We start from the raw sequence: 27,081 nt of genomic DNA on the forward strand, positions 1-27,081 counted from the left end.
ATGGGGCGGGCGGCCGCGGCCGCCTAAGATGCCGGCCATGCGGGGGCTCCTGGCGCCGCAGAACACCTTCTTGGACACCATCGCCACACGCTTCGACGGCACGCGTGAGTCCGACCCTCGCCCCACTCGCTCACTCCGACGAGCCGTCCCCGGTCAGGCCTCCTAACCTGTTCTGCACCCGGGTATCTCGGCTTGGCGCCCTGCTTGTTCTCACCAGCCCCCTTCCCGGCTTGAAACTGGTACCACTATCTCCTTCCAGACTCTGTTTCCCTGGAGGTTTCAGGGTCAACACTGCTCCAGACAAAACGATCAGAAAGAGGAACCTACCCCGGGTTTGGGGCCCAGGACTCAGATCGCTGGAGGCACGAATTCGACCCTAGTCAAACTAACCCATCCCATCCCTGTGTTAGGCGCGATCCCAAGGACTACCCTCAGACTTGGCGGGGGAAGGGGAGTCAGCTTTCAGAGACAATTTGGGATGGCTCAGAAATCAGATTTAGGAAAGAGATTTGCAAACGAACTGGGGGAGTTTGAAGAAGTCGACCTGAGCTTCTGGATCCTGATATCCGGTCGGGATTCTGAGCTCAGGGGAGTCGTAAAAGCCCCACCCCCCCTCCCTCCCTCACACTCATCCCCGGTGGGGCTTCCCAGCTCCCTACTTAGTTCCTCCATGGTCTCCTCCATGGGCTCATCACCGAGCCCCCCCTTTTCCCCCCAGGCTCCTCCATCTGCTTTCCCTTGTGCTTGGTTCCTGCAGTTTGCTGATTCAGCGCACCCCACTCCTCAATACATTCCTGGCTCCAGGCTCCGGTGTTCAGCCACCGTTCTTACGCCCCCATTCTTGATTGCATTTCTTATTCCTCAGCCAGGTCAGGTAGCTGGGGATCTAACAGAGAGGATAGGCTGGGTGGTGGCCAGGGCTGCCTCCCAGTCCAGGTAGGTCCCAGTAGAAGGAGCCAATCAGCCAGCCTGTACCTGGCAGGTGGGTGAGCCTGGTAGAGGTAAAGGTGGCGCTGAGGTTGGCATAGAACTGGTAGTTCAATCCTCCTTTGGGCAACTCCACCCACACCTTACCCCCTGCGGCTCAGGACACACTTGGAGGCACATCAGCCATACAAAACTGCATTCACAAACTTCAGTGTTCACATATGCTGACTTGTACACATGCTGCTTGGAGTGAACCCTTAGAGGGCACTAACATGCAGGTGACACACTGATTCATGCTCATGAACTTCTGGTTCACCCCTTACACACTTAGGATCCCTGGAGTTTTGGAAAGAAGGGGAGGTAGATCCTCTCACCGCTTCACCCCATGCCCCTTCTAAGAGGTGCTCTCTTGCAGACAGTAACTTTGTGCTGGGCAATGCCCAGGTGGCGGGGGTCTTCCCCGTGGTCTACTGCTCTGATGGCTTCTGCGACCTCACGGGTTTTTCCCGGGCCGAGGTCATGCAGCGGGGCTGCGCCTGCTCCTTCCTCTATGGACCAGACACCAGTGAGCTCGTCCGCCAACAGATCCGCAAGGCCCTCGATGAGCACAAGGAATTCAAGGCTGAGCTTATCCTGTATCGGAAGAGCGGTGAGGATCACCTGGCCGGCCCACCTCCACTTTGCCATCCTATCCAGCTTGGTACCACATCATCCCCTGTCCCCCTTCTTCTTCCCATCCCCATCTTCTCCATTTCCCCATCTTCCCAGCCACCCATCCACCTTTCCATCCGTTCTTCCTTTACCTCATCTCTTGTCCCTGGTCCCTCCTGTCTTCCATCCTCTCACCCCAGCTTCAACCTCTACCAATTTACAATCTTGGATTTCCTATCACAAGCAGAATAATTTCCCCCTTTCTCTGCAAGACAAAGTTATAGCACATGTCTGACAGTTGTTTATGCTCTCCCTTGCCTTCCCTCCACCCGATCCCATCAGGCCCTGTCCCCAGTGAAATCAGGCTGCCACTCCCTTCCCAGGAGTGGCCCAGGAGCCCATTCATGGCTTGACCAGGGCTGCCAGTGGAGTCAAGGCTTCCATCGCAGGGGCCAGGAAAGGGGACGTGGACTAAATCTTTCTTTGTGCCTAGGGCTTCCATTCTGGTGTCTCTTGGATGTGATACCCATAAAGAATGAGAAAGGGGAAGTGGCTCTCTTCCTGGTCTCTCACAAGGACATCAGTGATACCAAGAATCGAGGGGGCCCTGACAGCTGGAAGGAGACAGGTAGGTGCCTGTGGGGCCATTGATTTGACTGCTGTGCCTGGAGTGTTGGGTGTCTTGGGTCTGGGCTCAGTGTGTGCTGGGTCCACTCCACCCCTCTTGGACTCATTGACTTCCACTTGGGTCGGCTGAGAAGCCTGTGACACTCTCACCTCTATATGCCCAGGTGTGAAAACCTTTTTACCAGTAGACTGGCTAAGCAAAGTTGGAGTTTTTAAAAGTCAACTTTACTAAGAAACTGAAAGCAAACAAATTCCACTAATACCTGTGAAGTCCTACTTTCTAAGCAGTTAGTGAGTCTGAGCACAGACCCACCTGGCTGAGGGTCTGCAGGCTCCATTCCTTCCCCTTACAGCAAACCTGACTGGGGAACCCTGGCCAAGCCCTCTTTTAAGTTCTTAGGTTCTTTCCCTCCTTGTTTCTCCCATGGGCTGGGGCAGGACTTTGGAGAGGTCACAAAGCTGTCATTGGAAGCTGCTCCAAGGCCTCTTTGCTGCTTGAGGATACTGAGGGCACTCTCCAGTCCCACTTCCACACCCCCAGCCTGGGTCTGCCTCTCCTGGGTATAAGTCTTTAGTATCACCCTCTGTGTCTCTCTGGACCCTGGGCTCTTCCTCTGAGCTTCCACACCTCTGTCTGAGGGCCTTCTGCCAGCTCTGCCGTCCCCCTCACCCTTGTGACCCACCTCCTCTCCCTCTCCTGGGCCTTTTACCATGGAGAGCCTCTCCACACTGGTCCAAACCTCCTCCTGGCAATAGGCCCTGTGAGCACCCATGGGACTGCCCACTGCTGGGCTTGGCAAGTGACCAGGAAAGAGGAATGCCTGAGCCCCCAACTCTGAACAGACAGTCTATGGGGCCGCAACTGGTATCCTACACCAAGATTCTGTATTTGGGTGTGGGGCACTCCCCCCAGCATCTACATGGGTCCCTCTTTTGCAGGTGGTGGTCGGCGCCGATATGGCCGGGCAGGAGCCAAAGGCTTCAATGCCAACCGGCGGCGGAGCCGGGCTGTGCTCTACCACCTGTCGGGGCACCTGCAGAAGCAGCCCAAGGGCAAGCACAAACTCAACAAGGTGACTGTGCACTGTTGTGCGTGTGTGTGTGTGTGTGCGCGCAGCCATGCGTAGCCTTGAGGAGATCAGAGAGGGGAACTGGATCCGAGAGAAATGTCCAGGGCCCCACTGGGGCTGAGATCAGAGACTGATGGAGGGAATGACACATGGCTGTTCCACAAAGAGATGTAGAGCTGCAGCTAGGCCTTGGAGTCGGATGGTCATCAGTACAATCCAGGCTCCTCCCCTAAGTAGCTGTGTAACCTCGGCCATGTCAATTGACCTCCCTGTTCCTCAGTTTTCTGATCTATAAAATGGGTACTTAATGCCCCCATCAGAGGTTGCTTTAAGAATGCAGGGAGAGAAAGGAGGTGAGTGGCCATTCTGGACTCTATCCAAACTCAGCCTGAGTTGATCTCCTTTCCTCCCTGCCTGGACCTACCCCACGTCACCAGGGAGTATTTGGGGAGAAACCAAACCTGCCGGAGTACAAAGTAGCAGCCATCCGGAAGTCACCCTTCATCCTGCTGCACTGCGGGGCGCTGAGGGCCACCTGGGACGGCTTCATCCTGCTTGCCACACTCTACGTGGCCGTCACCGTGCCCTACAGCGTGTGTGTGAGCACAGCCCGGGAGCCCAGTGCTGCCCGCGGGCCCCCCAGCGTCTGTGACCTTGCCGTAGAGGTCCTCTTCATTCTCGGTAAGAGCCTCCTGCACCTCCCACCCCACCCCATGCTGGGACCAGGCCCCTGCAGACCAGGCTGCCTCTCGGGTTTTGACAGCCAAAGTCTGCATGGCATCCAGGAACTCATAAATGTCCTCCTTGCCCTCCCCAGGGACACACACATACCCACCCGTCTGTGACCTGTGTGCTTTGAAATCAGACCTAGGCTACAAATGTGTCTCTATCACTAATGAGTTACATGGTCCTGAGCCAGACCCAAAGCCTCCCCAAGCCCCCATTTTTCCCTCCCTAAAATAGTCCCATTGGTGTCTGCCTTTAGAGTTCCTGTGAGAACTAAGACGGTGGATATTAAGAGCCCTGGGCAGTGTCAAGTACCCAGCAGGCCCCAAATAAAAAGTGACCGCCCAGCCCCAACCCTGTGCTGACTCCCACCTGCTTCCCCACAGACATTGTGCTGAATTTCCGCACCACGTTCGTGTCTAAGTCAGGACAGGTCGTGTTTGCCCCAAAGTCCATTTGCCTCCACTACGTCACCACCTGGTTCCTGCTGGATGTCATTGCGGCGCTGCCCTTCGACCTGCTCCACGCCTTCAAGGTCAACGTGGTCAGTCTGGCTGGGCCGGGTGGGCGGCTTTAGGGTGGGGCCAGCAGGCCCAGTGGTGACCACCCCCTCCCGCACCTCAGTACTTCGGGGCTCACCTGCTGAAGACCGTCCGGCTGCTGCGCCTGCTGCGCCTGCTCCCGCGGCTGGACCGGTACTCGCAGTACAGTGCCGTGGTGCTGACCCTGCTCATGGCCGTGTTTGCCCTCCTCGCCCATTGGGTGGCCTGTGTCTGGTTCTACATTGGTCAGCAGGAGATCGAGAGCAGTGAATCCGAGCTGCCCGAGATTGGTACTGGAGGCTTCCTTGGGGAGGGGGATGGGGTCGGGGGACATTTGTGTCAGAGGACCACGTCTACTCAGATGTGGAGGTGTCAGAGAAATGCTAGCCTTTCAGGGGTGTGTTTATGTGCTGATAGGAGGGGTCAGGAGTTTGTGTGCAAGTGGGCATGCATGAGTATGCCATAGTATGCATGTGTCAGAGGAACATCTGTGCAAGTAGGTGTGTGTTTATGAGAAGAAGTGGGGCCAGTATGTGTGAGAAAGAGAGAGATGAGTGTGTGCAGGTAAGTGTGATGGATCCACCACATGGCAGGCCTGTTTTCCAGCAGCCAGGCTTGTGGAAAAAGCCTGGTGAGCTGCCTGGGGGAGGCCTAACACTCAGCTCCTCTTAGACAGTGCCCTTAGCCCAGCTGCTCCCCCACTCCCCTGGTGGCCAAACCTTGGTCACATCCCATCAGCCCCTGCCACCCCTCCCAGCAGAAGGCCATGCAGGGCACCATGTCTTCCAGGTTGCCTCTGACACCTGGTGCTTTCTCTCACCTTCTCTGAAGCTCCCCTTGGCTCCCTGGGCCCCTGCCCCATTCTGGTCCCTCCTCTCACCTCCAGTCCTCATTTCTCTCAGCTTGAAAACCAGCCTTTTCTGCATCCCACCAGTGTCTTTATTCTCCTTCATTTCACCTCCACTTTCACAGCTGCCTCCTTCTGCTTACCTCCCACTCACATCTGAACTCCTGCCAGGAGGGCTTCCGCCCCCACCTTGCCACCAAATATGTCACCCAGAAGGTCACCATGACCTTCTGGGGCCAAACCCTCATCTTCCTTGAAGTCCCTGTAGCACCCGACTCTGTGAACCACATCTTTTGAGACGTCCTAGCTCCTTGCCTTGTGCAGTGCGGCCCTTGGGAGTTGGGCCTTCCCCTTCTCCAGACTCAAGTTTCTGCCATCTCCAGGGGGACTTTCCTCAGATCTCTCCTCCCCACTCACCTCCATCCCCCTTGGTGATGCCGCTGGCACTACTATAAGAACATTAACCCCTATCCTTTTTAAACTCCAAATCTCATTCCTAACTATTTCACACTTCCAGTAACCTGGAGGTCTAAAACCAAACTTACTTTCTTCTTCCCAAACCCTCCAGCTCTCTGTCAACTTCCTGGTAACCCTTTTCTCACTTGTTTCCCATCAGAGGAGGAGGCCAGCTTTTGTGACCCTCTGCTCCTGGGGGAGGGGAGGTCCCCAGGCATCCAGGGGTGGCCTTAGAAACCTGGTGCCCTCAGTTCCTGGGACTGCCAGGCCCCTGCGAATCCTCTCTCCCTCACCAAGCTCATCTGAGACTGGTGTACGCCCCACGGGGCCACCAGGGGACTTACCCTGAGCCCTAGTTGCTGAGCACACGGACTTGGAACACTCCTTGGCACCTGCCCTGCCTGGAGGGAGTCTGTGTGAAGCTGCTTGGGGGTCAGACGGTCACCTTGTGAATGCCAGGTCTGGGGCGAGAGATGGATAATGGTATAACAACACCCCGGCCGTGTCTCTCTCCCCCACCCATAGTGGACGGAGATGCTCACATGCCTGGGTCAGCCTCACCCACCCCATAACAGAACCCAAGACACCCTTGGCCTTGAGTCCGTCTGGCTCTTTGTTCCAAACACCTCACAGGGGCTGCTGAGCTGGCATTGAGAGCACATTTGGCTCCCAGGGGTGGGGCTAGGGTTTCTGGACCCACTTAGGTGGGTCTGGAGGATGTGGGGGATGTGTAATAGTCAGTAATAGCTGACTATTACAGATAGATAGAGCATGTAATCCCTTCTCCTGAAGCCCCAGCAGGGCTTCGTGCTGTTTGAGACTGCTACAGGACCCCATCTGGGAAGTATCCAATGCTCCTCACCATCTCCACCCTCTTTCTCCAGGGAAACTGTCCTCCACCACCACCTTGTTAGAGCCAACCCAGACCTCCCAAGGCCCAGCCCGGGGAGGAGGCCCCCTTCGTGGGTGAACCACTCTCCTGCCGGCCCAGCCCTGAGTGGTGGGAGTTGTCATCTCCATGGCTTCCTCACCTTGGTTCCCCTGCCCCCGGCCATGGTGTGGACACAAAACTCCTTCCCCAGATTCCCATTAGCCCAGATTTTGCTAAATTCTGAGGAGGTAAACTCTGGGCATTTAGTCCCCAGCCCTGAGAATAGCCTCTGCTGGCCTGAGCCTCCCCACAGCACCTGGAGGCACAATCCTGACACTAGCCCCAGGAGCTACTACTGCCCCACAGCAAGACTGAGGAGAGGCCCCTGTGCCACCCTCCCTTCGCTCTTCTCACACCTCACACCCCAGCAGCTGGATTCACCCTCAGAGGTCCAATTAAATGATGACTGAAAAGTTTTGTACATGCCAATGCATTCTCACAGCACGCCTCAAGTAACACAAGGGCAAATCCTTAATTGGTTCAGACCTTAATACATATCCCCAAATTCCTTAGTCTGGACTTTGATGCCCCACAATGTGAACCCCACATTCTCCCAAACTGAGCTACTTGCCTGTACTTATCTTAAAACCTTGACCTCCAGATTTGGCTTATACTTCCTCTCCATCAGGAGTGACCCCCTCTGATTTTCTATGCCACAAAAACCCACCCATCTTTTGAGGTCAAGCATGAGTGTCACCTTTCAGGAAGCTTTCCAGCCTTAGCTCCCAGCCCTGGTTTGCACGCCCTGGTGTGGCACCTGGAACTTGTGCACCTCTGAGATATAGCTGCTACCCTATTTTATCTACTGTTTCTGAACTCGAACCTGCCCGAAATCCCTGGGGAATCCCCTCGGTGTCGGCACAAAGTTTGTGAAGTTGCTAAAGGGATGCACAGATAGAGGAGGATGTGCAGAGCACAGGGCCAGTGTGCATAAGGTGTTGGGGAGGGTGGTGAGGAGGGGGCTTGGTATACATTGAGGGCAGAGCAGCATGGAGAGGTGGAGTGAGGGGCACTGCTACCCAGGAACCCACACCACATGGCCTGTGCTACCCTCTGTGTCTCTACTCTAGACTGACCAATCTGCCCTTTCTCCATAATTCCCCATGGCTACCAGCTCTGACAGGACCCCTGAAATTTCTGGGTGCCTGGGAACCCTTATCCTACACCCTCAAACTCCCACAATCCTTCAGCTAGTAACTGCTGGTCCCCATGAGCTCTATGCGAGACCCCAGTATGCATCCCCACCTGGCCAAGGCCCAGGCCAGAGAATGTGGGGTTGGGACAAGGGTTTAGCAGAGGAAGATGGGTACAATCTTCAGCCACCACCAAGTGGCCCAGCCTGGCCTGTCCCTGCATGTGCTCAGGTCCTCTGTGTGCCTGCGTGTGCCTCATCTGTGTGCGTTTGCAGGTGCCTGCCTGACTGTGGCCTCTGCGTGTGTGTATCTTGCCCCTCGTACTTGCGTGTGTCCCACCCTTTCTGTGCATCAGGATGTAGGCACCTGTGTGCCCTTGTCTCTCTCCCAGGTGTGTACAGGTGTTTTGCGTGTGAATGGCTGTGGCTGGGCACTTGTGGAAATGCTTGCAATACTGCATGCATGTGTGTGTCCTTGATGTCTTGACTAAGGAGGGCACGTATGTAGCCTTGACAGTGTGTATGAACAACTTCCTATAGGGGTGCTGGAGAATGTGTGGGACTGACTGGTTTGTGTGATTGTGGGGTGGGATGAGGCTGAATGGAGCGGGGAGGGAGACTTCCTTGAGCAGGTGGGCTCAAAGGAAATAGCGGATTCTGGGCAGAAAGGGCAGAGGAGTTGGTCTCCCATCCAGCCACAGTGATGAGGCTGTGGCTGATTGCAGCGAGCCTCCATCAGTTCCTCTGTCCCCTCCAGCTGGTGCCCCTCCATCTGGTCCCATTACCCAGGCTTAGTGCCAGCCTCAGTAGCGTCATACTCCCTGCTCCCTCCTCAGCACCAATAGGAGCCGGCTGGGGAGATGACAACCTCTTCTTCATGTGCTTGTCTTGCTAGAACATGAGGAAGTGAATTGAGGGGGTGGATAGAGGTGTGCTGGGCTGGCAGAGGAGTGGGAAGCCCTGGGGAGGTGGATCTGCATCTACATGGTCCCTACCCCCAGGGGCACTGGCCAGCACCCCTACACCCAAAGTCCAGCAGGGTACTTCCTGCTCAGGCTCTTCCCTCACTCCCTCCCCAGGCTGGCTGCAGGAGCTGGCCCGCCGACTGGAGACACCCTACTACCTGGTGGGCCAGAGCCCGGATGCAGCGAATAGCTCTGGCCAGAGTGACAACTGTAGCAGCAGCAGCGGCAGAAACAAGGCCAACGGGACGGGGCTGGAGCTCCTGGGTGGTCCTTCCCTCCGAAGCGCCTACATCACCTCCCTCTACTTCGCACTCAGCAGCCTCACCAGCGTGGGCTTCGGCAACGTGTCCGCCAACACAGACACCGAGAAGATCTTCTCCATCTGCACCATGCTCATTGGCGGTGAGGCCCAGCCTGCGCTGCCCCCCAGCCACCCCCCCTCCTGCCTCCCGGCCACCCCCACCTCCTAGCTCCTCCCTTCCCACATCCTGCTGGGCGCCACAGCCCGAGGTCCTGCTTTAGGGGATCTGCGGAGGCAAGGCCGGGGGTGCTGGGAGATTCTCAATGGGCTGCAGCCCGTGGGCCTTGCCTAGGAAAACTGCCATGAGCGGGCAGAGGACAGGTGTGTGCAGCATGGGGTCTGGCTGGCCAGGCCAGGTCCCTTAGGTGACCCCTCTCGCCACCTTCCCCCAGCCCTGATGCACGCGGTGGTGTTTGGGAACGTGACGGCCATCATCCAGCGCATGTACGCCCGCCGCTTTCTGTACCACAGCCGCACCCGTGACCTGCGAGACTACATCCGCATCCATCGCATCCCCAAGCCCCTGAAGCAGCGCATGCTCGAGTACTTCCAGGCCACCTGGGCCGTGAACAACGGCATCGACACCACTGAGGTGCGGCAGTGGCCTCCGTGGCTGGCCCTTCTAGCCTTTGCCCCTTCAGGGCGTTAGACTTGGCCTAAATTGACCAGGTGTGTGGGCGGGGTGGTGAGGAACGCAGAATTTCTGCCTCCCTGCGGCAGCTCTGGGGGGGTGGGGGGGGTGGAGGGGGCACCAGCAGGGGACAGAGGGCAGCCAAGAAGGCTCAGAGGCCCCACCCAGCCCTTATTAGGGCTGGGGGCTTTGGGCCCACTGACATCCCAAGACTGAGGCCTAAAGGAGGAAAGTTACTCGTGGTGGGGGCTAGAGTAATTGACAGGGAGACAGAGACAGCTGCCTTGGGCTGATGGCCTCCCTTGCGGTGGGTAATGCTGGAAGGGGAGGCTCCAAGTTTCCTCCCACAAAGCCTCTTGCTCCTGAGGTCTACCAGGGTGGGGAGGGGCAGCCTCCCCCAGCCCCTTCTACCTGCCTGCCCGCAGCTGCTGCAGAGCCTCCCCGATGAGCTTCGCGCGGACATTGCCATGCACTTGCACAAGGAGGTCCTGCAGCTGCCGCTGTTCGAGGCGGCCAGCCGTGGCTGCCTGCGGGCGCTGTCCCTGGCCCTGCGGCCTGCCTTCTGCACGCCCGGCGAGTACCTCATCCACCAAGGCGACGCCCTCCAGGCCCTCTACTTTGTCTGCTCTGGCTCCATGGAGGTGCTCAAGGGCGGCACTGTGCTCGCCATCCTAGGTTTGTGGGGGTGGGAGAAGGGGCAAGGGACACCTGGGAGGAAGTGGGCCATGGCCCCAGTGTGCAAAAAACCCAGAGAGGGGCCATGCCAGCCCACCTAGGGAGAAACAGGCTGTCAATCCTTGGAAAATTCTGGAGAACTGGAGAGATTTAGGAGGGCAGAGACAGATTTTAACAATTGCAGACAGGTCATTCCAAAGCAAGATTGTAAATTGGGTTATTAAACAGATGGCTTTCAGGCTTGGAGAAGAGGAAGCAGCGGCTGGAAGCTGGCATGGGTTCTTGGAGAACATCTCTTCTCTGATACCAGAAGCCAAGTCTCAGAAAAGCCACGTTCATTGCTCAGTGTTAAGACAGAACCACAAGAAAGGTCACTGCCTGTGTCCTGGGCCTTTGCTTCCAGAATGTCCCCGGCACTGTGACTTATGACACTTTTAATCCACTTTGAACCCGCCCACATGTTCTGAATAAACCATTTCTCCTCTTGACCTGGAGGCTCTGGATACTCCAATGAATGCCTGGTTCTCCAACCCCAATCATGACCTGGTTTCCTGCTTTGCCTTCATCTCCCTACTCCCCTCTTCTCCTTCCTTAGCTGCAACATCCAAATGTATCCTGCCCTGCCTCTGATAGCCTAAGGCTCACTTTTCACCGCACCAACGTTGATTCTGCTCCTATCTCCATGTAAACAGACTTGGGCTAAGCACAAGCAAAGTCAGTTGTGAGGGAGGAAGGAAGCAAGATGGAGAGTGCTGGGCTGGATGCTGGATCCACGAGGAGCTTTCTGAAGTTTGACCAATTGAGCCTGGAGGCTGTGGCTGAGATGCCACATCGGGGACAGTCTCTGGCCCTAAAGACCACAGTGGCATGGGGCTCTGTCCTTGCTCCCATCCCATTTCTCATTTTTATCTCACCTCTTGGATAAAGACAAGAAATACTTGCTCATCCTATTCCAGATAACACAAATGAGGAGAGAGCTCATTCATCAGATGATCACATTGAGATCCAAACAGCTCTCAGAAGGAACCAGAAGGATGGCCTGAAACCAAGAAAATAAAATTTAACAGCAATGCATTCTGCACTTAGGTTTGAGCAAAAGGCGTGACAGCTCATTGGGTGATGTGGAGCACAGGAGGGTGTGGCAGCCATCCAGGTTTTTCTTACAGATAAGGAAATATTTTCTAATCATGTGAACTGTCTGGCACTGAGCTCAGTTGCCTTGTGAGGGTCCTGAGGGCTCTGCCCAAGACCAGGTTGCATGCTCTTATCCCTGCAGGACGTGAGAGACTCTATTTCATTGATTCTTAAGACACATACTCTTTTTCCCACGATTTAACATCTCTGAGGTTGGGATGCAGATGATAATCGATGGTGTTTTACAATCATTGTCAGCCAGGTGGCAGTCTCAGCCTGTGGCAGGAAAACCCACTGTTGACACCTTCTGGTAAGATCAAAAAAGCGTTACAGACTCAGTTAAATACAGAATCTATTTTATCGACAAGGCAGCCAGGATTCTGGAAGATGAAGTAAATTAACCATGACCAGGTAGCTACGAAGTGCCACATGTCGCACCAAATTCCTGGTTCCACACACTGGTCCCTGGACAATCTATGCCACAGCAACTAAACAAATCAGATGATGGGGTCTTTGCCGATAATTCAGATCTGGAGGGACATTTAGAGCCTGGGAATCTGATTGTTCTAACTTTCCCAGATTACTCCAATCTGTGGCTTTTGTGGGAACTGTTCAGTCTCTCAGAGCTAAGGTTCTGATGTATTTCAGCACAATAGTTTTGATCTTGCATATGTTTGGGAATCTGTGGCTCAGTGCTTTTCACCCCAAGCCTGTGTGAAGACCCAGTGAGGCAGGCAGCAGGGGTCAGCCCAAGGCCTGGGCCTCTCTATTCCTGTTTGTCCTGGCTCTAAGATCCCACAGTGGGGTCCAGCCAAAAAGGCCCAGCTGTACCCCAGTGAGGGTTCTCCAACCCTCTGCTCACCTGGCCTCTTCTAGCTGCTGAGGGTTGGGGTTCACTGACTTCTGCCTCCTTCCCTGCAGGGAAGGGCGATCTGATCGGCTGTGAGCTACCCCGGCGGGAGCAGATAGTGAAGGCCAACGCAGACGTGAAGGGGCTGACATACTGCGCCCTGCAGTGTCTGCAGCTGGCCGGGCTGCATGAGAGCCTCGCTCTGTACCCCGAGTTCGCCCCGTGCTTCAGCCGTGGCCTCCGAGGGGAGCTCAGCTACAACCTGGGTGCTGGGGGCGGCCCTGCGGAGGTGAGAGCACTGGGTATGTGCATAGAAGGGGTTGGGGGTGCCAGGGAACCTGGTGAAGGGTAGAGGTCAGGGTCTGTAGAGGGGCTGTGTGTAAGAGGGAATGCCCCAGCCCACCCGGGAAGGGTCTACACTCTCCCAACCCTTCACACTTGTGCACTTATCTTTTAGGACCCCAGACCTACCCTGCTCAGCCACTATCACCCACCCCCACCCCCTCTCCTACTCTCCTTGGCTCCTGTGGGCCAGCCTGACCCCAAGGGAAGTAGAGTCCACTGGCAGCAAAGAGGAGCCTCCTGGACACAGGAGGAGGGAGCTGGGCAGGGCAGGGACAGGGTGCTTGCCCTCCAGCCGGTCCCCAAAGAGAGCTCCAAGAGGAGGTCTGGATTTTTCCTGAATTATGTAACTAATTGCAAACCAGTTTTTAGTACTGTTTTCTCTTAGAAAATTGAGTGATCTTAGGGGAACAAGGAGAGGTGCAGTTTGTCCACACTTGCTAGCGTTTTGAGAGGCAGCAAGCACCCCAGAGCTTGGCGGCTTTGTTGTCATACCTCCTGACTCGGCCCCTTCTGCAGGGTGGCAGATCCCAGGTGTTTTGGGGAGATGAAATCTGGCTCGGGAAGTGAGCAGAGCAGGGCAGTGGCCACCTGTGCCAATTCCCTGTCACCAACTGTCCCCAGGCAGACACCAGTTCCCTAAGTGGTGACAACACCCTTATGTCCACACTGGAGGAGAAGGAGACGGATGGGGAGCCGGGGCCTGGGACCTCACCAGCTCCAGCTGATGAGCCCTCCAGCCCCCTTCTGTCCCCCGGCTGCACCTCCTCATCCTCAGCTGCCAAGCTGCTATCCCCACGCCAAGCCGCACCCAGGCCCCGGCTAGGTGGCAGAGGGCGGCCAGGCAGGGCCGGGACATCGCTGGCTGAGGCAGGGCCTTCTGCTCATCCACGGAGCCTAGAGGGGCTGCGGCTGCCCCCCATGCCATGGAATATGCCCCCGGATCTGAGTCCCAGGTGAGCAAGCCTTCCCTGGGCCCTCAATGCAGAGATGGTAGTGATAAGGCTAGGGTTCCAACTAGGGACACCCTGCCCTGGATGCACATCCTTCCAGCCTAACCCCTTCTAGCCTCTCCAGTCCAAGCTAGCCTCCTCCAGGAAGCCTTCCTTGACTCTTCCATCCTCCCTTCTGTCATCAGCCCTCCTATCCAGTGCATGGCTATTCACTTCTCTGAACTCTCTGGCTGCTTTGTTGCTCAAGCTTGGCTTCTCAGCTAAACTGCAATCTCCTGGGGAAGGGGACCACTTCGTTTTGGGGGTCCAAGCCCCCCTGGTGCAGCTCTAGGTTCTTGCAGCCTCTGTGTGAACCTAGGCTCATCCTGTCATATGTAACACCACAGTGGCTGCCTGTCGATTGATTTGCTGTCCTGGTGCCTGGGTCCACAGGGTAGTAGATGGCATCGAGGATGGCTGTGGCTCCGACCAGCCCAAGTTCTCTTTCCGTGTGGGGCAGTCTGGCCCAGAATGTAGCAGCAGCCCCTCCCCTGGACCAGGTACTGGGGACTTGGGGAATGGGACAGGTCAGGGAGGTAGCCTCTTTGCCTTGTGAGCCTCAGGGCTGGTGGACTTCTGAATCATCAGTGTTAGCAAAACCAGCAGGTACAAAGTTTCCCTTGAAGCTGTCTTCCCCTCACCCACCTCTGCACAGTTGGGCAGGGGGGTTGGTGGTTAGACCTCCCTGGGGCTGGGATTGGAGACTTGCCCGTTGGTTTTCTTGACAGTGTGACCTTGACTTCTCTGAGTCCAGCTTCCTGTCTATAAAACGGCTATTGTGAATGTTAAATAAGTTAATGCAGTTAAGGAAGGTGTAGCTAAAACACTCAGCAAGGCTCACTGAGTGGGGCAGGGGACAGGGGATAGAGGGCTTGGGAACCAGAAATGAAACTGGTCCCAGGCAATTGCCTTGAAAATTGCCTTGAAAATGGACAAAGCAATGAGCTCCTAGGAATGTCCATTTTCCTGGGTGGCAGTGCAAGAGACAGGTTCAAAGAGTAACTTCTTGAGGGGCAGGGCGTATTGAGCAGGGTGACAAAGGGCTGGTGGGGGTGTTTTCTCTGCCCCTGGCAGTTAGGGCAAAATTCAGCAATTTGGGCAAGGCCAGAAGCTGTTAGTTGGGAATGGAGTCAGGTTCTGCCAGGTCAAGGTGGTCTGTCTTAACTAGGCAGGGGCCCAAGACTCCTTCTACCAGCTCCTGCTGAATACTCCATCCTCTTTCCACAGAGAATGGCCTGCTCACTGTCCCCCTCGGGCCCAGCGAGGCAAGGAACACGGACACACTGGACAAGCTTCGGCAGGCGGTAGGTGAGGGGCAAGTGGAAGCAGGAGTGGGGAGTGAGTGAACACTGCTGTTGTGAGGTCCCTGATTCCACTCTGACCTCATCCCCACACTCTCCCACAGGTGATGGAGCTGTCGGAGCAGGTGCTGCAGATGCGGGAGGGCCTGCAGTCACTTCGGCAGGCTGTGCAGCTTGTCCTAACGCCCCATGGGGAGGGGGCGTGCCCCACCAGTGCCTCTGGGCTCCTGCAGCCTCTGTGTGTGGACACTGGGGCATCCTCCTACTGCCTACAGCCCCCGGCTGGTTCCGTCTTGAGTGGGACCTGGCCTCACCCTCGCCCAGGGCCCTCTCCCCTCATGGTACCCTGGCCCTGGGGCCCTCCAGCCTCTCAGAGCTCCCCCTGGCCTCGAGCCACAGCATTCTGGACCTCCACCTCAGACTCAGAGCCCCCTGGCTCAGGAGAACGCTGCCCTGAACCCAGCACCCCTGCCTCACCTCCTTCAGAAGAAGGGGCTAGGACCGGGCCCTCAGAGCCTGTGAGCCAGGCTGAGGCTACCAGCACTGGAGAACCCCCACCAGGGTCAGGGGGCCTGGCCTTACCGTGGGACCCCCACAGCCTAGAGATGGTGCTTATTGGCTGCCACGGCTCTGGTACAGTCCAGTGGACACAGGAAGAAGGCACAGGGGTTTGACTGCCAGCCCAAGAACTCAGTGTTGGCAGACATCCTGTCATCTGCCACTCTACCCAACCTCAGGGTGGAGGAAGGGGCAGTCACCCCCAGACTCTGTGCTGCCCGCTGGCTCAGGGCAGTGAGCCTGAGAGTGAAGGCCTGGTTCAGGACCCTGAGCAGAGGATGGGCTGGAGCTCAGGGGCAAGCCCCAGGGTTAGGAATCCATGGGTCCCTCTGACCTCCTCCCCTCCCCTCGGCAGGCTGAGGGGAAGAGGTCTGAGGCCAAGGAGGGGGGTTCTGCCATCCCCTGCATGTGCCCCTACTTTCACCTGTCCCCATATTTTTTATATTAAAAAAAAATAATAAAAGACACTACCTTTGGAACTCAGTGCTTTTTATTTACAAAGAAAAAACAGTAAAGGAAAAGTCTAAAGCTAATCAGCTGGAGACAGGAGTGAAGGTGGATATCCAGATGGTAGACGGGAGAATGGTCTACAAGAGGGAGGGAGCAGAGGGGAGGGCTCTGGCTCTAGGGAAGCCGAAGGGTCCCAGCCTCTAACCTGGCATCCATATGGCCAGCCCCACCCTCCCGCAAAGGCTCAAGTCAATGGGCTGGCAGTTGGGCCTCCTGCTGCCCACTCTTGGAGAAGGGTTTTCCAGGAGTTTGATTTCACAGCTCAAGGGGGTTGGAATGACAGGGGAATCAAGGCCAGAGAGCACCCAGCAGCCCTGCTCCCACCCCTCCCTCACTGTGGTGTGATCTTGGCAGCCTCAGCCCGGATCAGGGCAATGAGGTCCTGGTTGATGAGGAAGACAAATCGAAGGCTGGCAATCTGTGGGTGCAAGAAGGTTGGCTCAGAGTGGGACTCAGGACCAGGCCTGCGTACTGGGATACCACACCCCAAGTCTCATCCTGGCTTTTCTACCTCCCTCCACCTAGCTCACCTCTACCACAGAATTATTGCTGAGGCGCCATTTGGAGCCACACAGCACAGGTCGTCCATCAATGTAGATGGGCCGCCGACCCTCATTGGCAATGAAGAAATCACCATTGTTCTTCAGCTTGATGACACCTATGGAAGTAGAGGGCAGAGAAGGGGCTGGATCAGGGGGAAAGCCAAAAGAGAGCCAGAAGCCTCTAAAAACTACCTGGGCCTCTGGGGCAGCTTCCTGGATTTGAGAGCTGGAAGGCATCTCAGACTTCCAGGTTAGAGAGATCTTGAAATGCCAGCTCCTCAGTCCATCTCAGATGGTCTGTGAAGGCTCCCAGAGAGACCAAGCCCCAGGGCTGGAGAGGGCAGTGAGAGGCTGGGAGGGACACCTCACACTGTCTCCTACCTGGGACAGGGGTGGGTGGGGGGTACCTTGCTTCCGGGAGATCTTCCAGGCTGGACCCTCCAGAGACAGGTCCACGTCAATCTGGTTATCCTTGGTTGCTCTGCCCAAGGTGATCTGGGGAAATGGGGCAGGTGAAGGCTGGGACCTAAGGAGTGGGGTAAGGGGGTTCATGCAGACCAAGGAAAGACAAGAAAACAAGGACAAGACAGAGAAAGGGGGTGAAGGAGGAGAGCTGAGGGAGGAGGGCAGAGCAAGAAGGGTGGGGTCAGGGCCGGCCTCACCTCGCGGGAGCGCATCAGGTAGCGCACCATGCGGCCCCGCAGCACAGCCAGGGTCTGGTTGTCGAAGTCTGGAGAGCTCATGCCTGGGGGAGGAACAGATTAGGGAAGAGCTCACCCCTTCAGGCCATAGCAATTAGGCAAGGTCTACTGAAAGTAGGCCTGGGAAGGGGAGTGTACCCAGCTAGCAGGCAATGACAGGGGCTCTGGGTGGGGCTCGCTGTTAAAGGACAACCCTTTTGGTCTTCTCACCTGTGATGCTATCTACCAGCACCTGCCACTTGTGCAGTTCTTGTTCTAGCTGCCGAATCTCTCGCTTCTGGCGCCGGTCAGCCACTGTCAGCTCTGAGGTGAGATGGGATGGTAAGGAGGGATACTCTGAGGTCTCCAGTACCCTGTACTGATCTTCTGCACTCTAGCAGGAACTTCCACCCCTGCAACAGTCCCCATCAGGGCACACTCACCATGTTCCAGGACCTCATCTCGCATGTCCCTGAGGGGTGAAAAATAGTCAGAGGGAGACGAATTAGGCTCCACCTCTAGTTCCCCTGCCATCACCATTTGGACACTACGTGGCTCATGAGGGTATCCCTGGACCCCTTAGGCCAAGTGCCTAGAAGGCTATTCCTCTTGGCCTAGCCTTCTTCCCAGAGCTTGAGATAGGGATACAGGTAAGACAAATGAGTCTAGAAGGCCCCAATGGGAGAGGAGGGGGGTTATTAGGGATACCAAGCACCAAAAGCTACAACCAGGGCCTGATGCAGAGTCAGCAACTGGGCTCAGTACCCAGCAGCACCGAGGCAGGAGTGGTAGGGCTGGGCGGTCCCGGAAGCTTTACTTAACAGGAGAGGCTCGGCTTTTCTCCCCGCTGCCAGTGGCCCCACGACTCACTTGAGCTTACTGTCATCAATCAGGTCCTCTGCATCAGAGAAGTTCAGCACTTGGTCCCCCTTGGGCAGCGGCTGCACTGAACAAAGAACAGAGGAAGGGTCAGCACCGACTCACCTATTCAACTTAAACTGCTGATCAGATAACTCAACTAAATGGGCACAAGCTGTAGAGTGATCATGTGGGTAGTGCTGAAATCAGTGAAGAGCTGATGTGGTGTAGGTAACAGAGTGCATACCACACCAAACTGCACTCTAATTTGACATAAAGCATTCCTGGGGTGAGCTGAGGGCAGAGGTGGCTCTAGAAAGGGAAAGAAAAGAAAACTGACATTTTGTATGTGAGGGCTCTTATTTACATACTCTTAAACTACACAATATTAGCTCAACTTTACAGATGAAGACAGATTCAGGAGGGTTAAACTATTTGACCCTAGTTGTGACAGAGCCAGGATTCAAATCCTGCTTTTCCAGTTCCAAATCCAAAATGCTCCTTCCACCATAACACATGCTTCCCAACACCTTTTGCCACATTCAGTGAGAGGCTGAGTTTCAGTGGCTGAGAGGTTTCAAGCAGAGTTGAAAGGTTATCCTGGAAGTTATTCTTATAGATACCCGCCTTTTAGTATTAGAATGGCTAGAGGAAGTACCTGGAATTGTAGAGCTGTATTCCAGTAGCCATGTCTCTCAAAGATGATTGTATAATGATATAGCTTTTACAATGTGACTGTGTGATTGTGAAAACCTTGTGTCTGATGCTCCTTTTATCTACAGTATGGACAGATGAGTAAAAAAATATGGATAAAAATAAATAATAGGGAACAAAGGTTAAAATAAATTGAGCATATTGAAATACTAGTGGTCAATGAGAGGGAGGGGTAAGGGGTATGGGACATATGAGTTTTCTTTTTATTTCTTTTTGTGGAGTGATGCAAATGTTCTAAAAATAATCATGGTGATGAATACATAACTATTTGATAATACTGTGAGCCACTGATTGTATTCTTTGGATAGAATCTATTTGTGTAAGGATATCTCAATAAAAATGTTTAAAAAATGAGGGGCTGAGGGATATATGCCTTTCTTGTCCCACTTAGCAAAGTGTGTGGCCTTGGAAGCCACCCTGCCTTAAGCCAGTGTTTTTCAAACTGTGAGTCATGGCCTGTTAATGGGTCATGAAATTAATTCCTTTCTTTCATAAAACAAAATGGAATAGGATAGTTAATATCAAGTTCATCACACTGTAAATTCAGGATAAATACCATTTCATGTAAGTGTTCCAGGGTTTTTTTTTCCTGATGAAAATGTAAAAGGTTTAGGGGCCAAAAAAAATCGGAGAACCTTTGCCTTAAGGCCAGTTGTTCTCAGGACTTCAGCATCTGCTCTGTAACAGCTCCCACTAGCTACAGAATTTGACAACATCTTAGGTGTCATCACTGTCTGCCAGGGTAGCAAGGGAGGAAGGCTGCGGAGGAGCCACAAATGCAACTCTCCCTCTCACTCCTTAGATGAGACTGCATGGGAAGACAAGAGATTGTGGGCATCACCTCTCCAAAGCCCCAGAGCTGCCTGAAATCTTGCCACTCAAATATTCAACCGACTTGGCAGCTATGCATGTGTATTCCTTGAACCTAGGGAATCCAAGCTCTAAATAATAAAGGAGAAATCAAATTCTCACAAAAGATGGCTCCTGAAGGGAAAAGTTAAACCTTTAAGTTAAAGCTTTTAGTTAACAAATAAATTTACACGAGACATCTTTCAAATTAGGAAGAAGTTTCTAAAATAGTGACAAAAGAGAGAGCTGATATTTATTATTAATAAATAATATTATTTATTAAAGCAGCAAAATAAACTTAATTCAGCCTCTATTCTCTCTGTGGGAATTTAGTGAGATCTGAGCCCTGGGAAGAAACAGAGACTTGGAAGCTGCAGGAGGAGAGAGGACTGTTCCCTGGGCGCTGCATTCGGGAGTCCTTAGGAAGGAAAAACAGGGCCTCCCTCTGATAAACAGTTTTTTAAAAATCCTCCTGTAATAACGTCTTTTAGTAACCAGAAGCTGGTAGAAAGGTGAAGGGCAAAAGCTAAAGTACGAGGGCACAAAGTCTGGTTTTCAGAACCATATGAAAAACAACATCGGTGGCAATATACAATAACATTTAGAAAGCACAGGTAGAGAAGACCTGCCCTGGTAAAATAGGAGCCTGAACCACGAATCCCACTGAAGAGTTTCCTGTGGTTTAATCAGACTGCCTTCCTAATATTTGTCACTAGGAGAGCGAGTGTTTTGTTGGTGAGGGAAGAGGGGAAGCAGAGGGCATTCTGGCTCTGGGGAAGAAGAGAGACAGACGGATTGGGTGCGGAGTCGCTTTTCAATGTCCTGATGGCAGCCTGACAGCCCTGGCTGCCTGGTGGGAGGAGAAAAGCAGCAAGAAGTACTGCTGAGAGACAGGAAGGGGCAGGGAAGACTAGAAAAAATGGTTATTATCTTTAGGGAAGGAAACAAAAGGGAGAGTGACCAGTAAAGGGGACTTTCTCATTTTACTGATGTTTGAATGTGATCCATGGGGAATATATTAGCGTATTATTTATGTAATGATAAAATACATCAGGAAAAAACCAACAAAAAACCCAGGAGTGGCAGACAAGTCAGTTATTTAGACTTTTGCCTAGGATTCCAAGCAATTTTGGCTACCCTTACCATGATGTTGAGGATCATTCCAACCTGATTCCCTTCCTCTAGAAGAAAGTAGTGTTTCTTGAAAAGGGAGGTAAACAAGACATGGCCCCTGTGGGATTTGTTACAGGGCACCTGAGGGCTGCATCTTGACCGCTTCACCTACCTGTCCAGCATGCTGCCAGCTCCTGAGGTGCTTACCTGTCTGGTCCTCCAGAAGGTAGTACTGCTTCATGAGCTGCCAGTGGGCCTGCAGAGCCTTGGCAGTGCGCGCAAGGTAGAAGGCATCAGGGTGTCTATGCAACAGGTCCTGGAAGGTCTCCAAGGTGGGCTGGCTGGTCTGGAGGGCAAGAAACACTCTCTAGACATTTGGATTTTCTTACACTTGCCTCTGTTCCTTCCCCACGCCACCATCACCCCCTCACTCTACCTTCAGAACCAGACCTTACTGGTTGGTGCTGGAAGAAGGTATAGAAACAGTTGCTCAGGGAGCCAGGTTGGGCTCCTCTCAAGAACCCTGTCCACAAAGGTCCCTGAAGATGTATGTGCATCTGAACACCACACCCCTGTCTACCCAAAGAGTAGTTTTCCAGGTGGCCCAACCCCCCAAACTGGCCTGGTCCTTAATCTTATTAGCCCTCGGCCTTACCGATCCTACTTTGCTCAGCAGCTGCTCCTCAGTCTTGCTAAATAGGGCCTTGCTCTGAATGGCTGCAATGGCCTCTGGGTGCAGCTGCCTCATGGCCTGACAGGCCAGCCTGTACAGGGAGAGAGACAGAGATCATGGCAGGGGTAAGCGGAGAGTGTCAAAGCAATATGGGTTTCCTTACTTCCTCAAGACTTGTAGGCCTTGAAGATCCAGAATTCAGACAGGAAGATTAGCAGGCAACTCAGGAAACTGAGGCTCCTGTGTTCAGCTCAGTAAAGGAGATTCAAAGGCACAATACTCTGGAGGCCCAGTCCTGGGACAGAGCCTGAGACTAACTGTAGCTCCCTTCCCAAGACCTTACTCCTCAGTTGGCCAAAGCTGCCACCCACCAGCCAATGTCTATCATCTCCTGCTCTCCCAAGCAAAGATGTGACCATTTCCTGGTAAAACAGGGTAAACGGTGCCATGGTCTATGGAGGAAGAGGAGGAGGGTACTGAGGATGCAACCAACTCTACAGACATTAAACGAAGAAACTGAGGAGGAGGAAGAGTATGTTGTGTGTGTGTGTGTGTGTGTGAGGAGGAGGGTACTGAGGATGCAACCAACTCTACAGACATTAAACAAAGAAACTGAGGAGGAGGAAGAGTATGTTGTGTGTGTGTGTGTGTGTGTGTGTGTAGGTTCATTTGGAACCCTGGCTTCTGGAGTTGGAAGGGGTCTTTGTATTCTTCAGGTCCAACATTTGTACCTTATGGAGGAAGAAACTGCGGGAGGTCAGAGTGGAAAGACTGGGAGGTAACCTGCCCCAAGTGACACTGCATACACTCTCGGGCATTTGTGTTGGCAAGTTTTCTCCCATGCTACTTCCTCTGCTTTTCAGATTATTCTAGATTATGGCATTATCCAGGACAAGCAGGGATGGAGGCATGAAGAAGTTTCCTTCAAAAGACTGGCAAAGTCCTAAAAACCTTGGCTCCTAGGTCCATTCTTGGGCTGTTGTATAATTCTGTCCCAGGAGCTGAATTCTGGTATTCCCAGTACCTCCCCAGTGCTGGAGCCAGCGGTACTCACTTGGAGATGACTGGATCGTAGAGCAGGGCATACCAGCGTTCCTGGACTTCCCGAAGAGTGAAGCGGCAGCTGAACTTTACGCCCAGGTGGACAGATGTCAGGTCATTGGTCTGTAAGGCCCCAGAGAGGAGGGCTCCAGCTCTGAGGCTAGGAAGAACCCTTCTCCTGCCACCCAGTGGTACTGCTGGTGTAGTATGGGGTCTGAGAACTGGAGGCTAGGGAGGAGGTGGAAAGCCGTGGTGGGAATCCCTACCTGCAATACAGCATTGATGAGCAGGAGGTCATCTGCAGGCTTCCAGCGACCCAGATCCTTGGTCACCTGAAGTGGCTGCTTGCTCTTTTTTACCCGCTTGGTGAGTCCGGGAGCAGGTGCGGGGCTGGGAGGCACAGGAGTGCTGGGGGTCTTCGATACCTGAGCAGAGATTGGAAAAGAGAGAGCTCAAAGCTGGCATCAGGATGGCTGGGGCTTTGGGCCTATGACTTTATGTACTTGGTGGCACTCAACAACAGGAAGCACAGGCAAGAGGCTCAGCATTTCCCCTTTTACAACTCCCTCAAATTACTTCTAAATAGTCCTTGATTGCATAGGGTCTCCTCTCTCTCTCTGATGGCACCCCCAACCCCAGAGGTGGGGGTGGGTATAGATATCAGGAAAATACTCTTGCTGGTATAGCGTCTGGGGCCAGAGCAATGCCACCTGGGGGTTATTTTTACACTCAGCAATGCTGGGAACAGCCTGCCTGCTCCCAAAATAGATGCACGCTCCATGCCTCCCACACGGAATGTGATACAGGATGCATTGGCAGGGCGGGGGAGCAGCAAGAAAGGGAGGATAGGAAGAAATAGGCTCCCATGATGGAGGCTTCTGAGGCTGGGGCTAGGGCAGCTTGGTCCTCTCACAATCCTCCTCTGCAGGACTCTTGCCAGCTGGCAGATTGCCACAGAATCTTCCCCTAATCCCTCACATTTCCCAATCTCTCACCTTCTTCTTCTCACTGGAGGACGGCTCACTCCCTGAACAGCGGCCTGGTTCCACCCCGCTGGCCCCCTTCACCCGTGTAGAGGACTTAGCCAGGCTGCTCTCCACTAGCTCGTCATCAAACTTCTTCCTCTTGATGAACCTAGAGAGGGTCCTGCCCAGTGAGCACTCCCCAGAACCCGCTCTCACACACTACACCTCCTATTTAGAATAGGTTCCTGGTTCTGGGTCCACTTTCACTTTATAACAGTACCAGGCTCAGAAGGTGAGGCATGAACTGCTACATTCCATCCCTCTGAGATGGCATGGTATTGTGCCACAAAGATTTCAAGACAAGGGCCTAAAATCTCCCTCCCTGTCTTTGGTCCCACAGGAAGGAATTTGGTAAGGACAGGAAAAACATAAAGCTCTGCCAATGTTCAGGCCCCAGAGGGACTCAGGTCGTCCTGCCTAAGAGGGAAAATGTATGCAGCACCTAATGCCATGGATCTTCTTCCTCTTCCTAGTTCCCAGCCCTCTAAACCCTTACTACCTGGAAGAGCTTCTCCGTTTAGGGATGGTGCCCAAGGCCTGAGAGGAGGCCCGCTTCTGCCCTGCCAGTGACTCCTCATCCTCTGAGCGGCTGGCAGCACCCGATGCCATCAGGGATGAATCTAGCAGCCCCTGAGAATCTAGAACAAGAGAAATGGTGAATTCAGGCCTCCTAAGAGCCTAACAGACCTTGAACTTTGGCACATAGGACCCCTGCTCAGCCCCCTTCCCCTGCCAGCCCTTTTGGCCCCTCCCCAGCCTCCTTGACACTTGAGGTCTCAAGCTGGGGGTTCCTTGGCCATCCAGATCCCATCTGGGCTCAGACCTGGCCCAGACCTTCCACGCTGGGCAGTTCTCCCGGTGCCACGTGTCATGTCGTGCAGCACATGGTGCTCAGGTCAGACTGGTGATGCCGACACACCGGGCTCTGGGCATAACTGCTCCCTCTGCCATCAAAATGCAGCCATGCCAAAGAGCGGCAGCTCAACAGCAAGTCAGTCAATTGTGGCCTCTGCCGAGAGGTAGGTGGGTGGTGCTGGCCCAGGGGGAGATGGCAATGCCCAGCCAGGACCGAAAGACACATGCCAGGCACAGGGTGGAATCAGCAGATGCTTGGCGCCTGAGCATTTGGGGAGCTGGCCAGGCCTCATACTACCTTTGTCCATCCTCTTACAGTCCCAAAGCCACTGGTTCCAAACCACAGGGCTAGGAGGAAGGGTCCCACAGGTACATCCAAGGATTCTGACCACGTAAACTTAGAGGCTGAGAGGAGATTCTGAAAAGGAGAAATTTAACTCCCTGAAGCTCAGGTTTCCAACCGGCCAGCCTAACTGCCTGACTCTGCCCACCACACCCCACCTCCCACCCACCCCACCCCACCTCCCACCCACCCCACCCCACCTCCCACCCACCAGGGTTTCTTAAGCTATAGGAGATACAGGGAGAGGAAGAGGCACAAGAAGGTATTCTACCAACATAGCCCTTATAAACCAGTAGCCCTCTGACGGTCACTGACACCTTCAAGAATACGATAAATGCTATGGGCTCTAGAAAAACATGCAACCACATACTATATTTCAGGGGCTTCACTGACCCCTCTATGCTACCCACAACCTCTAGGTTAAGGATCTTAACTATAAGCTACTTAAGAAACAAGGGATTTTTGGTTGACTTTTTCTTTCCCTCAGCTGCTCACCAAGGACAGCAGCCCACCCTTTCCAATCCCAGGCCAAAGTAGGGAGAAATAAAGGGAGACCGGACTCCAACTAGTCCATCATTCTCTTCTTTTTTCATTCGTAGGTTTGGTTGAAGATTTTGTGGGTGGAACCTTGTGGAAGCTAAAAAATGCGGTTTTGGAACTGTGCGAACATCAACCTTTCTGGGGTCCCCACTCCTAACCCTCAGAGAGCTCAGTTACAGTACTCTCTGGAACACTGCGCTAGTGGGTTCCACCCTATCTGACAAGGGCGACTCTTAGTGCAACGTTCCGGCCCTGCCCCTAGGTGAGTTGGTCATGCCGCTCCATAGGAAATGTCTGGGAATCTTGACACCTGGGAGAGGGCGAAGAGATCCGATCCGGCGGACAAACTGAGTGTGAGTCTAAGTCCCCTCCCAGCCCCGTCTTCGTTCTCCCACACCCAAGGCGGAAAGCGAACGATCTGTCAATATCTGTGTCTCAGAAGCTCGAGACAGGAGTGGTGATGAAGTTAGCGCTGCAACTGAGAGTAAGCACACCGAGTGAAACCCCGATGCGGGCATAGCCTCGGCTTAAGACCCACCAGCTGGTGGGAAGGGGAGTCTGGCGACTCAAGGTACATCCTCACCCCACCTCCAGCACGCCAGTTTGCGCAAGCGTACCAACTCCGACTAGCTTCTGGCCTGCTTCGGCCCACGCATGCGCAGCTTTTCGGGGGCCCCACCGGGGCGGGGCCCCAAACCTTCCGGGGGGTGGGGGTGGTCCTCGGCGGCACTCTGGGAAACTCCCTTTCACCCCCAACTCCGTTCAGAACCCTCCGACGTGAAGCGCGACATCTCACCATTCCTAAGCTGCCAGCTCCGACAACCTCTCCGTGACGACGGCAGCAGCCGCAGGGCCAAAGCCAGCTTCCGTGAGATACGTCTACTTCCAGGTCTACGACCTAGGCGCTGGACAATCTCTTCCGGTTTGTATCGGGAACGTGAGTGGAGGAGGTGTGGCCATGATAGTGAGAGGGTCAGCGGTTTTCTAAAAGTCGAAAGTATAGGTTAATAGGGAAACGCCTCGAATTTTAGGCACCAGAAAGGTTACATGGACCGGGATTGATTAAAGGGAAAGGGCGGGCAAGCTGAGGCGAGCCCGGTGGGGCTGGACTGACGGAGAGGCGGGACCAGGGGGCAGGACGAGGAGCGGGGCGGGGCTTCGGACTCGATTTCGGATTCTGAACTCCGGTTAGGTACGGTAGCCTTTAACAGTTTCTCTGACCAATTATACATTGTTTGATTTTGATTCTTTCAGTGGTTTTAGAGGAATTAGTTTCTGTCCGGCCCTGAGCTAAGAACAAGATGGGGATTTAATGTTGAGAAGCTCGCTCTAGCCGGGGAGATGCGGGGTATCCAGAGGGCAGGGAGGTCGCTGCCTAAGGAATGGATGGGGGCCCTGGGAAGAAGAAAGAGCCGGTGGCTACGTGGCCCCATCAACGCAATCCCACCTGGACTTCTGGTGGTGGCTACGTGGGGGGTGGGGGGTGCATTATGTGCACTGGGAGATCAGAGAGAGGACCAATGGAAGAGACTTCAGAGAAGAGTGTCCTGGAGGGAACTTTGGGCTGGGAGAAGATGCCTACAGGAAAAGTTGGGGGGCTGGGGCTGAGAGGTGCCCTGGAAAACCAGAAAGACTGTAAAAGAGGGTTTTTTTGTTTGTTTGTTTATGTTGCGCTGGAGG

At 54.2% G+C, this 27,081-nt stretch overlaps 2 protein-coding genes across 4 annotated transcripts; one reads left to right on the forward strand and one right to left on the reverse strand.

Annotated features, from left to right (window-relative positions):
* Nucleotides 1–16,131, forward strand: KCNH3 (potassium voltage-gated channel subfamily H member 3). 2 transcript variants are annotated; one of them, XM_077170807.1, is made up of 15 exons: nt 1–104; nt 1,343–1,576; nt 2,072–2,206; nt 3,145–3,278; nt 3,713–3,956; nt 4,388–4,545; nt 4,626–4,833; nt 8,989–9,276; nt 9,568–9,767; nt 10,232–10,481; nt 12,537–12,754; nt 13,432–13,763; nt 14,193–14,299; nt 15,027–15,103; nt 15,205–16,131. In XM_077170807.1, the coding sequence occupies exons 1-15, from the start codon at nt 29–31 to the stop codon at nt 15,772–15,774; spliced, it is 3,231 nt and encodes a 1,076-aa protein (XP_077026922.1). In that variant the 5' UTR covers nt 1–28; the 3' UTR covers nt 15,775–16,131. The 2 variants fall into 2 exon arrangements, with proteins under 2 accessions (XP_077026922.1, XP_077026924.1); XM_077170809.1 differs by lacking the exon at nt 15,205–16,131 and having other exon boundaries at nt 14,147–14,299; nt 15,027–15,105.
* On the reverse strand, nt 16,131–26,474 carry MCRS1 (microspherule protein 1). Of its 2 annotated transcripts, XM_077170817.1 has the most exons (15): nt 26,198–26,474; nt 24,817–24,936; nt 24,163–24,301; nt 23,634–23,772; nt 22,905–23,063; nt 22,652–22,761; nt 21,580–21,688; nt 21,132–21,270; nt 18,261–18,336; nt 17,834–17,862; nt 17,622–17,714; nt 17,373–17,455; nt 17,118–17,205; nt 16,699–16,826; nt 16,131–16,586 (listed from the first exon to the last, which is right to left on the reverse strand). In XM_077170817.1, the coding sequence occupies exons 2-15, from the start codon at nt 24,824–24,826 to the stop codon at nt 16,500–16,502; spliced, it is 1,389 nt and encodes a 462-aa protein (XP_077026932.1). In that variant the 5' UTR covers nt 24,827–24,936; nt 26,198–26,474; the 3' UTR covers nt 16,131–16,499. The 2 variants fall into 2 exon arrangements, with proteins under 2 accessions (XP_077026932.1, XP_077026931.1); XM_077170816.1 differs by lacking the exons at nt 24,817–24,936; nt 26,198–26,474 and adding an exon at nt 24,487–24,810.
* Between the last annotated feature and the right edge of the window lie 607 nt (nt 26,475–27,081).

Source organism: Tamandua tetradactyla, chromosome 7 (genome assembly GCF_023851605.1).
Source record: "Tamandua tetradactyla isolate mTamTet1 chromosome 7, mTamTet1.pri, whole genome shotgun sequence".
Classification (NCBI taxonomy): Eukaryota; Metazoa; Chordata; class Mammalia; order Pilosa; family Myrmecophagidae; genus Tamandua; species Tamandua tetradactyla.